This window comes from Melanerpes formicivorus, unplaced genomic scaffold, assembly GCF_026170545.1.
Source record: "Melanerpes formicivorus ecotype bairdi unplaced genomic scaffold, bMelFor1.0.p_v2 SCAF_30, whole genome shotgun sequence".
Taxonomy (NCBI): domain Eukaryota; kingdom Metazoa; phylum Chordata; class Aves; order Piciformes; family Picidae; genus Melanerpes; species Melanerpes formicivorus.
Window position 1 is genome coordinate 7,741,952 of NW_027142382.1, and position 15,046 is coordinate 7,756,997.

Here is a 15,046-nt window from a genome sequence, read left to right on the forward strand (position 1 = left end):
CAAGATCTCCCTTCCAACCTCAATTTGCATGATTCTAATGTTATGATGCTACAGTATACTTTAAGCATGCCTTCTGCTCACCCACTGTGCAGTAGGCGTCAACTTGACTCACTAGGAATTAAAACTGCTTGGAACAGGCAAGCAGCCTTTTTCACCAGCTTCTCCTACTCTTTCTCTCAAATGCCACAAGATCACCAAAGCACCTTATGAGCTGTGGGATTTTGATCAGCATAAAGCAGAGAAGCCCTGGACAGTCTGGTGACCCTTATGAACTCATGTCCTCTGAAGCATCAGTGGCTGAAGAAAGACTTGCATATCATCCTGAGACAGCCTTAAAACTTCTCAACATTTTATTCATCACACCTTAAGAGCAGATTCAACATAACTGCACAAGTAGCTTAGCTGATGGCACCTCTTGTGATCAGAATAAAGACCAAGGGGCAGGTTTTTATGGCTTATGGATTTATAGGAAGCCAGAGTGAGGGGCACTGAATGTGTTGATTGTTGAGAGTTTGGGATATACTGTGGAAAGTCTGTAAGCACACCCAGTTAAAAGTCTGATTTCCCAAATTTTGAAATAAATCTTGAAGGTAGCCTCACAGTGCTTATCATGACTGAATGCCAAAGGAAGCACCAGGAGGACAAAAAATATCTTGACCTTATATAATAATAATAATAATAATAATAATAATAATAATAATAATAATAATAATAATAATAATAACAATAACAATAATAATAATAATAATAATAATGATCATATAAACCAGGTTGGAAGAGACCTTCAAGATCATCGTGTCCAGCCCATCAACCAATCCAACCCACCTGAACAACTAACCCATGGCACCAAGCACCCCATCAAGTCTCCTCCTGAACACCTCCAATGTTGGTGACTCCACCACCTCCCCAGGCAGCCCATTCCAATGGGCAATCACTCTCTCTGTGTAGAACTTCCTCCCAACCTCCAGCCTAAACCTCCCCTGGTGCAGCCTCAAACTGTGTCCTCTTGTTCTGGTGCTGGCTGCCTGGGAGAAGAGACCAACCTCTGCCTGTCTACAACCTCCCTTCAGGTAGTTGTAGAGAGCAATAAGGTCACCCCTGAGTCTCCTCCTCTCCAGGCTGAGCAGCCCCAGCCCCCTCAGTCTCTCCTCATAGGGCTTGTGTTCCAAACCCCTCACCAACTTTGTTGCCCTTCTCTGGACTTGTTCCAGCAAGTCAACCTCCTTCCTAAACTGAGGGGCCCAGAACTGGACACAGGACTCAAGGTGTGGCCTAACCAGTGCAGTGTACAGGGACAGAATGACCTCCCTGCTCCTGCTGGCCACACTGTTCCTGATGCAGGCCAGGATGCCATTGGCCCTCCTGGCTGCCTGGGCACACTGCAGGCTCATGTTCAGCCTACCATCGACCAGCACCCCCAGGTCCCTCTCGACCTGGCTCCTCTCAGCCACTTTGACCCCAGCCTATAGCACTGCATGGGGTTGCTGAGGCCAATGTGCAGAACCTGGCGCTTGGATGTGTTCAATCTCATGTCCTTGGATTCTGTCCAGCTGTCCAGCCTGTCGAGGTCCCTCTGCAGAGCCTCTCTACCCTCCAGCAGATCAACTCCTGCCCCCAGCTTGGTGTCATCTGCAAATTTACTGCTGATGGACTCAATGCCCTCATCCAGATCATCAATAGAGATGTTAAAGAGTACAGGGCCCAGCACTGATCCTTGGGGCACACCACTGGTGCCTGGCTGCCAGCTGGATGTGGCACCATTCACCACCACTCTCTGGGCTCAGCCTCCAGCCAGTTCCTAGCCCATTGCAGTGTGCTCCCATCCAAGCCATGGGCTGACAGCTTGGCCAGGAGTTTGCTGTGGGGGACGGTGTCAAAGGCCTTGCTGAGGTCCATAAACCTTGCTTTCAGTACTACTACTGGACCTTGGATTAGTGGGGTTTTGACTGCTGTCCAGAACTTTCTGGGCTCATAAATTGCTTTTGAAAGATCTAAGTGGGAGAAAATTATGAAAAGTAATTTCATTAGCAGTTTGCTAGATTAAAAAATAAAGAAAAATTCAAAGTACCTAAAGTTTGAAAACTACTCCTTCTTACAAGTAGTTGCTTCATCTTTTTAATGAGAAATTAGTGAATTGCACCGTCCAGATTTTCATGTACTCCCACAGTAACACACTATTTACATGGAAAACCTTGCTTGTGAAGTTTATGGTCCTTCTGAAGAGTTGGTTTTCACAAAAACTAAGCTGAGACTTCATTTCTTTCACATCTGAGGCTTTCCAGGAATTATGTAATATCCTGAATTACACGTTCGTTAAAACAAGGTCCTTGACTGTACCTGACAAGTGCCTAGCACAGCAAGACAAAGTTACTAATGTTACAGAATTTAAGCATATTATATGTCACATCCTGCTTGAAATGTAAGTGCTAGCATGACTCAAACACAGTAAAATCATAGAATAGTCAAGTACAAAAAACCCAACAACAAAACCCCAACAAACACACACACAAACACAACCAAAAAAAAACCCAAATCCTTTTGCATTGAAGTCCAGGAAAACACAACAGTGGGAAAAAGTCTTGGTGCCCTTCCTCACATTATCTGCCCTTCCTGGAGCAGACTGGTTCATTGAATAGAGCAAATGTATGACAAAGTTATGAAGTTGTTTGACTTTCAACTTGATTTCAGTGATGCAGAAAAAGATCACTAGAAGACACTGAGGCCAGATTACGCAGAGTAAGAGCATCCCCCATTGATTTTTGCTGGAAATGTGAAACAAGGGTAGCAAAATCCCTAGTCCAGATGCAGATTAGAATCTCCTTAGCCAAAAATGCAACTAAGGAGAGTGTAGGAGTTGACTGAAAGCAAAACACAATTCTGTTTCAACCCACTCCTCCTTAGCCGATTAAACCCAGCATTTATAACACCAACCCTCCTTAGAAATAAAAAGGGTGAACAAGTCTGACTCCAAACAACTAAGAGTCACAGCTGCTGTGGGTAGATTTAGTAAATGCATAAGCATATTAAATTTTCCTGTTTAGATTACATCTAAGAGTTTGGAGCCTCCTTCCACAATCACAGAGTAACTGGGGAACAGAGTTCAGCACCAAATCAGATCCAAGATACCAGGTTGATGTTACTAGAGAGTCCTAGTAACAAAACAGAGCAGTTTTAATGGGGCACTCTAGTGGGCCCTTGGTGAAGGAAGACCCTTTTGCCTTTTCCTTTCATGTTTTTAATGCTAACAGCAAATTTCTTTCCCAAGTACGGTGGATGTGGTACCACTGGTGTCTCAAAGTGACTTTCTGCTCTTTATTCCTGGATTTATTTATGGATTTATACATTTGCTGATTTTTAACTTTCATAGAGTCAGTAATACGCTTTCTAGTTTTTACAGGACAATAAAATTGCTTGCCAGAGGTTTCTGACTTACAATTCTACACAGCAGATTGATGTAGGCCTCTTGATCCTTCTTACCACGTTTTTGCCAAGTTCAAGTATAAAATATCTGTTCTATTAATTGCACCCAGGGATTTGCATCCAATATCCACATAGACTCCTAAAGCTGACTCTGTTTTCCCTTTGATCTCGCATATTCTGTTGCTTGAAAGAATACAGACAGGTGATGGAAAACGCTGGAGATATTGCTCAAAGACCAATTAATTCCAAAACCCCCAAAATGAACAAAAAGCCAAAATGGAACTAAGCCCACAACAGCTGGTGGTCATCAAGGCAGTTTTCCCAGAGGGCAGCAGACTGTTACTAATAGGATGGAAACACAAAATTTACAGAGATCAACTGTAAATGCTGATGATGTATATTGAGAACTGCCTCATTTCTCACATTTTCTGCAGAGCAAGGCTGAAGCTGGACAGCAATTTGAACTTTTATTGGAGAAAAAAAGTAGTGGGAACTGAAACATAGTCCCACTGAACAATTAGTACCAGGAGCTGATTTTACCATAATGCTATTTTTTTCATTGCATTTAAAAATAACATTCAAGCAATTCTACCCCTAGAAGAATGTTATGTCTCAAGAGTTCAATCAATGTAGTATATAGCTCATTAGGAACTGCTCACTGAGACTCTTACATCTTAAACTATTTCAATTACTGCAGAAGCTGGATGTTAGAACCCCCAACAGAAAGTTAAAGAAAGTTGTATGTTTTCCCTTTAAGAGAAGCACAGTTTTGAGATGTTTCAATCACATTACATAACTCTACCAACACAAAACATATACTCTTGCCACAGAAGACAAGTAGAGAATAAACCATTTATTTAGAATAAATCAAACCAGGTTGGAAGAGACCATCAAGATCATCGTGTCCAACCCATCAACCAATCCAACCCACCTAAACAACTAAACCATGGCACCAAGCACCCCATCAAGTCTCCACCTGAACACCTCCAATGATGGTGACTCCACCACCTCCCCAGGCAGCCCATTCCAATGGGCAATCACTCTCTCTGTATAGAACTTCCTCCTAACATCCAGCCTAAATCTCCCCTGGTGCAGCCTGAGACTGTGTCCTCTTGTTCTAGTACTGGTTGCCTGGGAGAAGAGACCAACCTCTGCCTGTCTACAACCTCCCTTCAGGTAGTTGTAGAGAGCAATAAGGTCACCCCTGAGTCTCCTCTTCTCCAGGCTAAGCAATCCCAGCTCCCTCAGTCTTTCCTCATAGGGCTGTGTTCCAAACCCCTCACCAACTTTGTTGCCCTTCTCTGGACTCGTTCCAGCAAGTCAACCTCCTTCCTAAACTGAGGGGCCCAGAACTGGACACAGGACTCGAGGTGTGGCCTAACCAGTGCAGTGTACAGGGGCAGAATGACCTCCCTGCTCCTGCTGGCCACACTGTTCCTGATGCAGGCCAGGATGCCATTGGCCCTCTTGGCTGCCTGGGCACACTACAGGCTCATGTTCAGCCTACCATCGACCAGTACCCCCAGGTCCCTCTCTACCTGGCTCCTCTCCATCTATTCTGACCCCAGCCTGTTTCCAGCCAATAATTTTAACTTCAATCCAGAGTAAATATAACCTCTTCAGAGCTGGGAACATGTTTGTGTGCAAGAACAGCCTGCTGCAGTGCCAGTGATAACACCACCTATTAATATCAGAGTGCATACTGAACATGGCACATGCACCAAGGCCATTAACACACTTTGGGATGGTTGGTTTTGAAAGTTTGGAGACACTGAAAAGTCAGAACTCCTTTAAACTATCACCAAGTAATATATACCGAGAAGTAGAAAACCTATTTTCATTGAGTGATGATTCGTTTGCAGCTCATTCATAACAGTCAAGAAGTGAGGGACTCCAAGAAGAATTGTTCAAAAGCACAAGCATAAGGTATTGTGCAGTTATTTATTATCTGATTTATAATACAGATGAAGCTAGATAGAACAGTGCTAAACAGAACAATTTATCATTCTGCCTGGACATGTGTTTTAAATGTGGTTCTTTCAGTGCCTTGGTGATGGTCTTCCAGAAGATGGCTGAGGCTGCCTGTATTTTGAGAGAATAGCATTATAATCAGCAAAGGTATAAATGTTGTATTCATGGTGCTGAAGGTTCTTGTAGGTAGAATTATCAAATTCTTCTGGAGCAGGCTTGTCAGCTGATGTGGTCTCTGTGAAAACAAATAGCAACTGGTGACTATGAAGAATATGGCCTTCTGATGTGGTACCCTAAATAGTAAGCCACCTTTCATAAACTGCCAGATCCCTCATTCAGTCAGCAGAATTTATTTTCAAAAAGTAAATTAAAAAAATCGAAAGAAAAGGAAAGAAAAGGAAAGGAAGGCAGGAAAGGAAGGCAGGGAAGGAAGGCAGGGAAGGGAAGGCAAGGAAGGAAGGAGGGAAGGGAAGGGAAGGGAAGGAGGGAAGGGAAGGGAAGGAAGGCAGGAAGGAAGGCAGGGAAGGGAAGGGAAGGAGGGAAGGGAAGGGAAGGAGGGAAGGGAAGGGAAGGAAGGCAGGAAGGAAAGGAAGGCAAGGAAGGAAGGCAGGAAGGAAGGAAGGCAGGAAGGAAGGAAGGCAGGAAGGAAGGAAGGCAGGAAGGAAGGAAGGCAGGAAGGAAGGCAGGAAGGAAGGAAGGCAGGAAGGAAGGCAGGAAGGCAGGAAGGAAGGCAGGAAGGCAGGAAGGCAGGAAGGCAGGAAGGCAGGAAGGCAGGAAGGCAGGAAGGAAGGAAGGAAGGAAGGAAGGAAGGAAGGAAGGAAGGAAGGAAGGAAGGAAGGAAGGAAGGAAAGGAAGGAAGGAAAGGAAGGAAGGAAAGGAAAGGAAGGAAGGAAAGGAAGAAAAGGAAGGAAGGAAAGGAAGAAAAGGAAGGAAGGAAAGGAAGAAAAGGAAGGAAGGAAAGGAAGGAAAGGAAGGAAAGGAAGGAAAGGAAGGAAAGGAAGGAAAGGAAAGAAAGGAAGAAAAGGAAGGAAAGGAAGGAAAGGAAGGAAAGGAAGGAAGGAAGGAAGGTAGGTCAGCAGCTATAGCAAAAGAGTAAGGTATACTAAGTTCTGCTGGTAGCTTGTCTGGTCCTACAGCAGCATATTAGTATGCAGGAGTGGAACAGGAATCAGTACAAGTCATCTAGAACAGCACAGCTTTTAAAATCCAAACTACTGCCTAATGGTGGGGGTGGACAGGGCAGAAGGTCTCATTTATATTTTGCAGACATATGTCTGCATTTCCTGGCTTTTTCATAGTTGCCTTGGTTTTCACTCCAGCCAGAACAGTAGGTGACATTCTTAGGAAGCCAGAAGAGGCAAAGGAGCAGTACAAATGATCTATCACCATGTCAGACTACAAGATATAGCTATTAGAACGGCTTTACAGATTGATTTCTTTGCATGGGGAGAAGTGATAGAATTATTGAGATCTCCACAGTTTAATTTCAAATGTGGTTACAGTGAACAGTAATATATCACAAGCCTTTGATCTAATTTCCCTTTCTTCCCAATATAATCTTCTAAACTTTGTATCAGCTCTGCTTTCTAAAAGAATAACCTAATAAATTTATTCAGAATCCCTTACTTCACATTAAAGCCAACATTAATTCTTGCACTTTTAGAATATAATGCAAATGTAGGCAGTAACATTTACATAAAGGCTTCCTGTTACAGAATGATTTTAAAACCAAGGGCATTGGAAGAAATAAAGCTTCACTCTCAATATTGGTTTCTTTCCCCTCACATATCCAGAGTTTTAACAAAAGACATAAGCACAAGCTAGTGAAAAGCTTTGTCTCAAATTTCTAGGTAGTGGTTTAGGTTGGGTCATATTAAACTTCTTTTTGCAATGCAGTTGTCTACAATAAAAACAGGAGGACTCAAGCAACTGAAGACCAGGATTTCCCTTCAATTATGACATAATTATTACGGTGTAACACTAGCAGTTTAGGAGGCATGTACCCCTGAAGTTTAAGCACCACTTGCTTATAAAACAATGTATTAAGCCATGGTTTCAGCAAAACCACACGCAACCTATGAAAGGAAATATCCCTGTGCCTGCTACTCAGTTTCTACTGAGACAGACCACAGAAGGCAACACTACAGATATAAAAGCCAGATGATACAGTCTATGCTACAAATAGCCCCAAGAACAAGCAAGTACAGGCAAGTATTCAACCTGCAAGAGACAGTTGTTTGAAGTTAGGAGACAGATGCTCAGGAAGAAAAAGCAGATGGAGTCTCTCTCACTTTTCCTGCCCAAATACACTGTACTTGGCTTCTTGAAAGAAAAATTTCTTCCAAGTTCATTCTCCTCATACTTCAGACTTCATCTCTGCTTGCTCCCTTGAAGAGCAAGCATTTCACAGGATGTTCTTCCAAAATGAATCAGAAGTATATTTCTGAGTTACCATGCTACTTACTATTTTGCTACTTACTTAGCAGTTCAAGCCAGCAGTTTTTGCTAACTGCTTAACATGCCTCCTGTGAAAAATGGATGATATCACCTTAACATCCAGGTTTGTAATGGGGAAAAAAATGTTTTTACACCTGTAGCACCTCCAATGACCAGTTTGCAGATGAGCAAAGGAACACAAGAAGTACAAAATACAGAAGGTAGCATTAATTATGAACACTGAACATGGAAAAGCAGTAGCTGTTCTCAAAGAAGGCTTTGAAGGGAAGAAAGAACAAGATAGGCCTGGAGATACCAGTAGAACACAGTGTACCTGGGTTTGACTCTTTACTACCCTTTAGCACCCAAAGATATTACACCAGCAGTAAATGGGTATGAACTTGCCTGTACTAACCCTCTCTAGCAGCCACTGCAGCACAGCCATCCAGCACCTACCCAAGAGAAACCCTCCTGCTGTCACAATCTTACCGCCTCCACAGCACAAGACAAGCTCATCAGCAAAAGTGCCACTGTCAGTGAAGCCCGGCCCTACTTAGGAGGATTTTGCTGGTGTGGTTATGACAATGACGGGTCTGAGGCACAGTGGTATCACTGCCCCATGAATACAGATCTGCAGGCAAAGTCTGTCACATGGGCTTAACCTCATTCTGGATTTACATCAACAGAGAAGGCCATTTTACAGATCTTTGATGTGTCATCTTCACAGTATCACAGTACCACCAAGGTTGGAAGAGACCTCAAAAGATCAAGTCCAACCTGTCACCACAGACATCATGACTAGACCATGGCACCAAGTGCCATGTCCAATCCCCTCTTGAACACCTCCAGGGATGGTGACTCCACCACCTCCCTGGGCAGCACATTCCAGTGACTAATGACTCTTCTCAGTGAAGAACTTTCTCCTCACCTCCAGCCTAAACCTCCCCTGGCGCAGCTTGAGACTGTGTCCCCTTGTTCTGGTGCTGGTTGCCTGAGAGAACTTGCTGTTCACCTGGACTGCTAGAGTCTCTTCTACAAGGACATCACTTGAAGGATGATATCCAAGCAGCTTTACAATTATACTGGTTTAACTTCCAAGTAGGCAAATTCTTCAATTCAAAGCAGCAACCAGAAAGGGAGTCTCAAGAATGGTATACTGCCCAAGGTGAAAGGGAAGAATGGTAAGCCACCACAGATCATGACAGAAAGGCATTTGCTAATGAAATACACAGAGTAAGATCAATAGGCAAGTTGACAGAACTGTGAATAAGAAAGGTAAGTTAGATGGGGAAGTATAGCTAAAGATGTGACTGTATGATGCATGATGTTCTTTCCTAAAAAGAAAGTGGTCTCCTCCTCAACTTGCTAAAAAAACCAGGCTGTAAGGTCAATTGTGTGCTACATCAACACGACTAGCTTACAACCTACCAATCTCAGAATCAATACCTGTTTCTGGCATTAGCACATGATTTCATAAAGTCTACTGAAATCTGAAAACACTGGAAGATTATTATATTTTTTTTAAGGAAAGAAAAAAAATCAACAAAACAAACTAAAAAGTCAGCAGGATTCAAGCAAAGAAGCAGATGGCATCAAATTTGGCTCAGGAAAAAGGCTGCTACCAAACCCTTCTGAGAAAAGAGAGAAAACAAGTTTTGTCATATAACCCCCATGATTTTGCTCACAGTGGAAACAGCCTCATCTTCATTTTATAAGTAACTGGTTTATGAAACTGTAAACACAGTGAAATGAACACCACTTCCTTTCAAAGCATAACTGGAAATTGGCTGTTGCTGAGTGCCTATAACAATTAGCAATGAACAAGAATTTATCTTCCAGAAAGTCACTGCTACAGAGCTAGCTTCGGTATAAAGAGAACCCCTTAAAAAAACCCTAGTCCAGATGAGTCAGTACAGTTCAAACAATTTAAAGTTGTACCCTCTATTGTGCCTCTTTCTCCATCCTGGAGTCCTGCTTCTTGAATGGTCTCCTTTGCTGCAGTGCCCACTACCAACACTGTGCTTTCAGAAGTCTCTTGTAGTTCAGGAGCAGCTGCTGCTTCTGCTTCTGCCTTCTGCGCCTCCTTCACCTTCTTTTCTTCTCCTCTGGATACTAGCTTTTGCTTTTTGTCTTCCTGAGTCACTGATGAAGCTTTCATCTGAATAGCTGATACTTGGGTTCCAATGGACTTTTCCTCTAAATAATCAGATTTGTAAGTGACGTTGCCCAGGTCTTTGCTTTCAACCGTGCGTGGTTCTAAGACCAGCTTCTGCCGACCTGCTTCTTTTGGAGTTGATTTTACTTTGGGGTCTCTTGCTTTGGATTTTGGCATTTCATGGCTGACTGATGTTTTAGAAAACGTGACCTGCTTGACAGGAGACATACTAGTTTCTGTTTTGCGTGGGTTCTTCTTGGCTACATATTCTTTCTGGGATTTCTGGGACAAGCTCTCTTTTGCTAGCATTGATGCCTTTACCGCTATGTTCTCAGAAAAGACAGAATCTTGTCTGGGTAACCTGGGTTTTGTTTTAATGGCAGCTTCTGAATCATCATGTTCTTCCTCTGAATCTGAGCTAGAATCTGAATCTGAGCTGGATGAAGATGAAGTTTCTTCCTCAACTAACTCCTTCCTCAAGCCTCCTTCTGTTGCAGGTGAAGTGACGTTTTCCTCCTCAAGGGAAGAAACAGCTATTCGCTGAGGAAATGCAACAAGAGTTTTTCTTGACATGAACTTCCTCAAATCTTCAGCAGAAGGCTTGGAAGCTTCCTCGAGGTTAGTACTAGATAGGCTCTCACCTTTGTTTGAAGATGCTAAGAGAGAGCTAGAAGACAACATTCTAGGGAATTCAACTGGTGCCTTGATGGCTAGCAGCTTGGTGCTTCCCTGTGGTGCCACTACATCTAGGAAACGGCATAAAGAGGATTATCATCATTATATCCAATACTGCTGTTAATTAGTGATCTTAGTCATACGATTTTAACTTTCTGAGATAATCTGGTACAAAAAAGCAAACTCAAAGATGTTATTATACTAAACACAGGCATTATAAAGCAGAAAGTTTTAAGACATTAAGTTAAATAGAGTTCTAGGTAGCACTTAGCAGTTTTCACTGCTGCAGTGCTGAAACTCATGAGATGCCTTTTGCTGCTTGCTTTGCCAGACTCCTTGCCAAGTGCTGCTTTTCTCAGTGCTTCACTGAAAATGGTTTACAGACACCTTTGTATCTCAGATGGACGTTAAGATAGCTTGTGAGCTGAGCTCTTCAAATGTACTGCTACAGAGATATTTGTCTAAGAATAAGACAGCAAAACAGGAGATAATAAACAGATAAAGCAATAGCCAGCATGTTGTAATAGTTATTTTAAAGCAGTAGGCAGGGAGTGACTTCCAAGAGACAAACTAGCAGAGTAAGAGATACCTAAGGCTACACGTTAAAGCATTACTTGTTCACATGTCCATGTGAACTGCCAACTGAATTGTGTCTAATGCAGTTGTTTTCCCAAGACCTTATCTCCTCCAGGCCCCACTGTGTCCACTCCTTTTTTTTGTTTTTTGGTTTGAGACCTCTTCACAAAAGTCTTAGAAGATCTCTGCCTGCCTTCCTTTCTTTCATTAAGCTAAAGAGAAGAGGCCAACAGTTAAAAGAGCAACTTTCTGTCTCTTTCAGAGTGTACCAAATACCCCTTGGATGCTTGTGCCAACTACATCCTCAAGAGGCTGATCCACAACCAACACTGCTGTGGTTACAGAAAACAGGAAGACAAAGAGGACTGGGAGCAGACTGGGATGGTCTGTTAAGAAGATAGACCATTGCTGAAATTTTCTATAGCAAAGCCAGCTCCATTATGAGTTCCACTGCTTCCAACCAGCAGCATAATACAACAGATTTCCAGTCTATTGTGCAGATTTATCTTCTGGGTTTGGAAACCCAGATCTACCTTACAAGACCATAAACTGGATGCAATTTTCCCCCTTACTAGTATTTTACAGTGAATACCTTATATGATCCAAGGAGACACTATAATTAGTTCTGAGTAGGAGCAAGCCTTTAGCACTGCCCAAATGAAAACAACACAGAAGAAATATGAAACCAAATGACACATGAAATTAAATGCAAAGTAATTAAGAAAGAATTTATCATATAGGTAATACTTTTGAATAATTTCAGAGTGACACTTCTTTCTGCCACATGGAAAGTGCAGGGCAGGGAGGGACAATAGAAGGAAGTAGGAGGATGGGCAGCCACCTTTGAAAGAAGCTTGACTCTTTCCACAGTCTAATACAGCCAAAGAGCAGCCTGTAGACACTAATAGGCAAGGAGACATCACTCAGGATTGAAGAGCTCTTCAAAGCATAGAGGAAGGTCAAACTAACAGGGAATGCCCAAAGGGCTGACAGACAAGTGAAAGCTGAGCAAAAGTTGAAGAAGTATTAATGTTAAGACATCTTAAGACACCTACAAGGCAGGTAATATTCCACTTGACCAGGAACAGTAGATGGGGATGGAAAATTACTTCAGACAGTAATTCTTGGAAGATGCTATGCCTTTCAGCTTTTAATCAGAAAGTCTTAACACAACTGGTACAGCTCTTTAGTTAGGGGACTTCAAACTTTGTACCACCCGATCTGCATTTGCATTCCTTTGCCAAAACAGTACATCCAAACCAGTAACACGGCTATTATTCCCAGATTCTTTTTTACTTATCCTTGTAACATCAGTGTCATTACTGGAATGTGTTTAGGACATGTTTGGACTTCAGAAAGATGGCATACAGAAATTACAGGTGTATTCCCCATCACTAACTTTGTAAGTAAACATGATTGTTTTATCAAAGCAGAGAAAATTTGCACACCCTGTTCCAGCTAGAATCTGAAAAAGACAGCTGCATCCTACACACCTTAACCTTAACCATTTGCAGGGTGAGCAGCTGGCTGGAAGACGTGGCCTAAGAGGTCTCCTGACACCTTCTGAAATCAGAGCTGCAGGACAATGAATCTAGGAACTGGTGCTAAAGCACATCTCAAATGTGCTTAAAATAATGAAGAAAATTTATAATAAAAAGTGATTTATTGTTCAATCAAGCTTACAGCATTCTATGCAGCAAAGGTTGCCTTAATGGAATAACCAAACTTTTTTTTCTTAGCATTTAAGAATCTAACATCAGAAGCCAGGTGACTGCACTCAAATAGTCTTTCAGTGATCTTTTCAACAACTGTCAAAACCTCTGATCACTTCAACACATGGCTCCATGGAGCTTTGTTGTTTAAGTACCTGGATCCCTAATTTGGGATGGGAATCCTACTCAGTGAATCAGTGAGTCTCCATCTACTAACAGCAGTTTGCATAAGATATCCTCCTTTGAAATGTGCAATCATGGTTCGACTTTGGACAGGGACAGAAAGTGTTCAGATACTTCTGAATATTCAATGTACTGGAGCAGCCAAACCCAAGTCCGGCCTATGGGGCAAGAAGCTTTCTAACTATATTTAACACCAACAGGGCCATGGTAATTTTTTGCAGCCTCTCAATACTGCTGTCTGGAGTAGATATTAATGTCTTGCAAGTCTTTCTCTCTTTCTGTAAAATGGGATGCTTTTTGACCCCCATAATCCAAACATTTCAAAAGATAAGGGAGAATATATGCATTTCAAAACCAGAACTATTTGACTCATTACAAAAAAGTAACTCACTACTCTCATTTCCATTCATTTTCAGGCAACTTGCAAAGCTGCTTTATATTAAGACAAATGCAATTATAGCGCTTCAAGTCTCCTAAAGCATCACAGCAGCTAATACATTAAGGTGAAGGTTAAGAAGGAAGAAGTGTCAGTCTTGTAGCATGGCTTATGAATACATTCTATGTAGCCCCATTTAGATCTTTACTTTTATTTTTTTTACTACACAGCACGATTGTACAGAAATCCTCATTTACATCGTGACGAACTTTCATTTACTTGTCTTGCACAGCAGTTGTTCAGAATCGTGGTCACAGGCTCTTATTGCCTTTTTAACGGCAGACAGAGGGACCTGAACCTTCAGACGGGTGCTCACCAGTCTGGCAGGCAGACAAACCTTTACGGTTTGGGCACCAGCAAGGGGTGCAGAAATCTCCCATGGAGGGCAGCTGCAAGGGAAGAAGGTTAGCTACCTTGCCGGTTTAGCACCGAAAAGAAGGAGAAACGCTCCTACGAGCAGCTGCAGGAGCATTTCTTTTATTTACACGGCTCCGCCACTCAGAACACAACAAACATCTTACTCGCTGGCGGCGTCCCGGAGCCTGCCGGCCTGGTGCAGAGCGCCGCGGAGGGGGCCGCCCCTCCCAGCCCCCGGGCCTCCAGCCGCAACACCTGCAAGGCACCACATAAAACAAATGAACGAGGCGGCACAACAATTATCTCCAGGGCACAGGAAGTCCCGGCGAAATCCCTGAAGTGCGCGGTGACCCCACCACCTCCCCGGGCAGGCGTCGCACATGCGCACCTCTCCTCTCCTGGGCCCGTTGCGCAGGTGCCGGCGACTCGGGACCAGCCGCGTACCTGCCTCCGAGAGGAGCCGAGCAACTCTCCCCTGCCCCTCTCCCCAACCCACAACGGTGTCCATCCTGCCCCATACCTTGCGGGTGGCCGCCCGGCCGCAGCCCAGCAGCGAGGGAGCAGCCATCTTGACGTGGGTCCCGACGGCGCGCCGCGAGTGCCGGGTCCCGCCGACAGGGCGGAGCCTGCGCGACGAGGCTCTGCCCCGCCCCGCCCCGCCCCGCCCCGCCCCGCCCCGCCCCGCCCCGCTGCCGCTGGGGCCGTGCGCGGCTGCGGAGGTGTCGGGCGGCGGCGGCGGGCGCGGGGTGTGCGCGGCTGTTGAGGTGTCTGGGGGTAGGAATGGTCTGCAGAGGCATCTGGACAGGCTGGATCGATGGGCTGAGGCCAGTTGCGTGAGGTTCAACAAGGCCAAATGCCGAATCCTGCTCTTGGGTCACAACAATCCCATGCTGCTTGGGGCACAGTGGCTGGAAATTTGCCTCACAGAAAAGAACTGGGGGATGCTGGTTGATAACCTTCTAAACATCACTCAGCAGTGTGCTTAGATGGCCAAGGCGGCCAGCAGTACCCTGGCCTGTAACATGACTAGTGTGGCCAGCAGGAACAGAGAAGTAATAATCCTGTCCTCAGTTCTGGTGAGGCTGCACCTCGAATACTGAACTATGTTCAGTTTCGGGCAGTGAG

General features: G+C 44.0%; 1 protein-coding gene across 2 annotated transcripts; it reads right to left on the reverse strand.

The window, feature by feature from the left end:
* Positions 1 to 5,342: 5,342 nt before the first annotated feature.
* On the reverse strand, positions 5,343 to 14,559 carry NDUFV3 (NADH:ubiquinone oxidoreductase subunit V3). 2 transcript variants are annotated; one of them, XM_068155197.1, is made up of 4 exons: positions 14,442 to 14,559; positions 14,086 to 14,176; positions 9,766 to 10,728; positions 5,343 to 5,626 (listed from the first exon to the last, which is right to left on the reverse strand). In XM_068155197.1, the coding sequence occupies exons 1-4, from the start codon at positions 14,487 to 14,489 to the stop codon at positions 5,460 to 5,462; spliced, it is 1,269 nt and encodes a 422-aa protein (XP_068011298.1). In that variant the 5' UTR covers positions 14,490 to 14,559; the 3' UTR covers positions 5,343 to 5,459. The 2 variants fall into 2 exon arrangements, with proteins under 2 accessions (XP_068011298.1, XP_068011299.1); XM_068155198.1 differs by lacking the exons at positions 14,086 to 14,176; positions 14,442 to 14,559 and adding an exon at positions 13,881 to 13,971.
* Positions 14,560 to 15,046: the final 487 nt, after the last annotated feature.

Coding starts and splice junctions, on each gene's coding strand:
- NDUFV3 (XM_068155197.1), bottom strand. CDS start 14,489: ATGGCTGCTCCCTCGCTGCTGGGCTGCGGCCGGGCGGCCACCCGCAAG. Junction 14,177..14,441: donor GCCGGGCGGCCACCCGCAAG/GTATGGGGCAGG, acceptor GGTGCCTTGCAG/GTGTTGCGGCTGGAGGCCCG. Junction 10,729..14,085: donor CTCCGGGACGCCGCCAGCGA/GTAAGATGTTTG, acceptor GCCGTTTCCTAG/ATGTAGTGGCACCACAGGGA.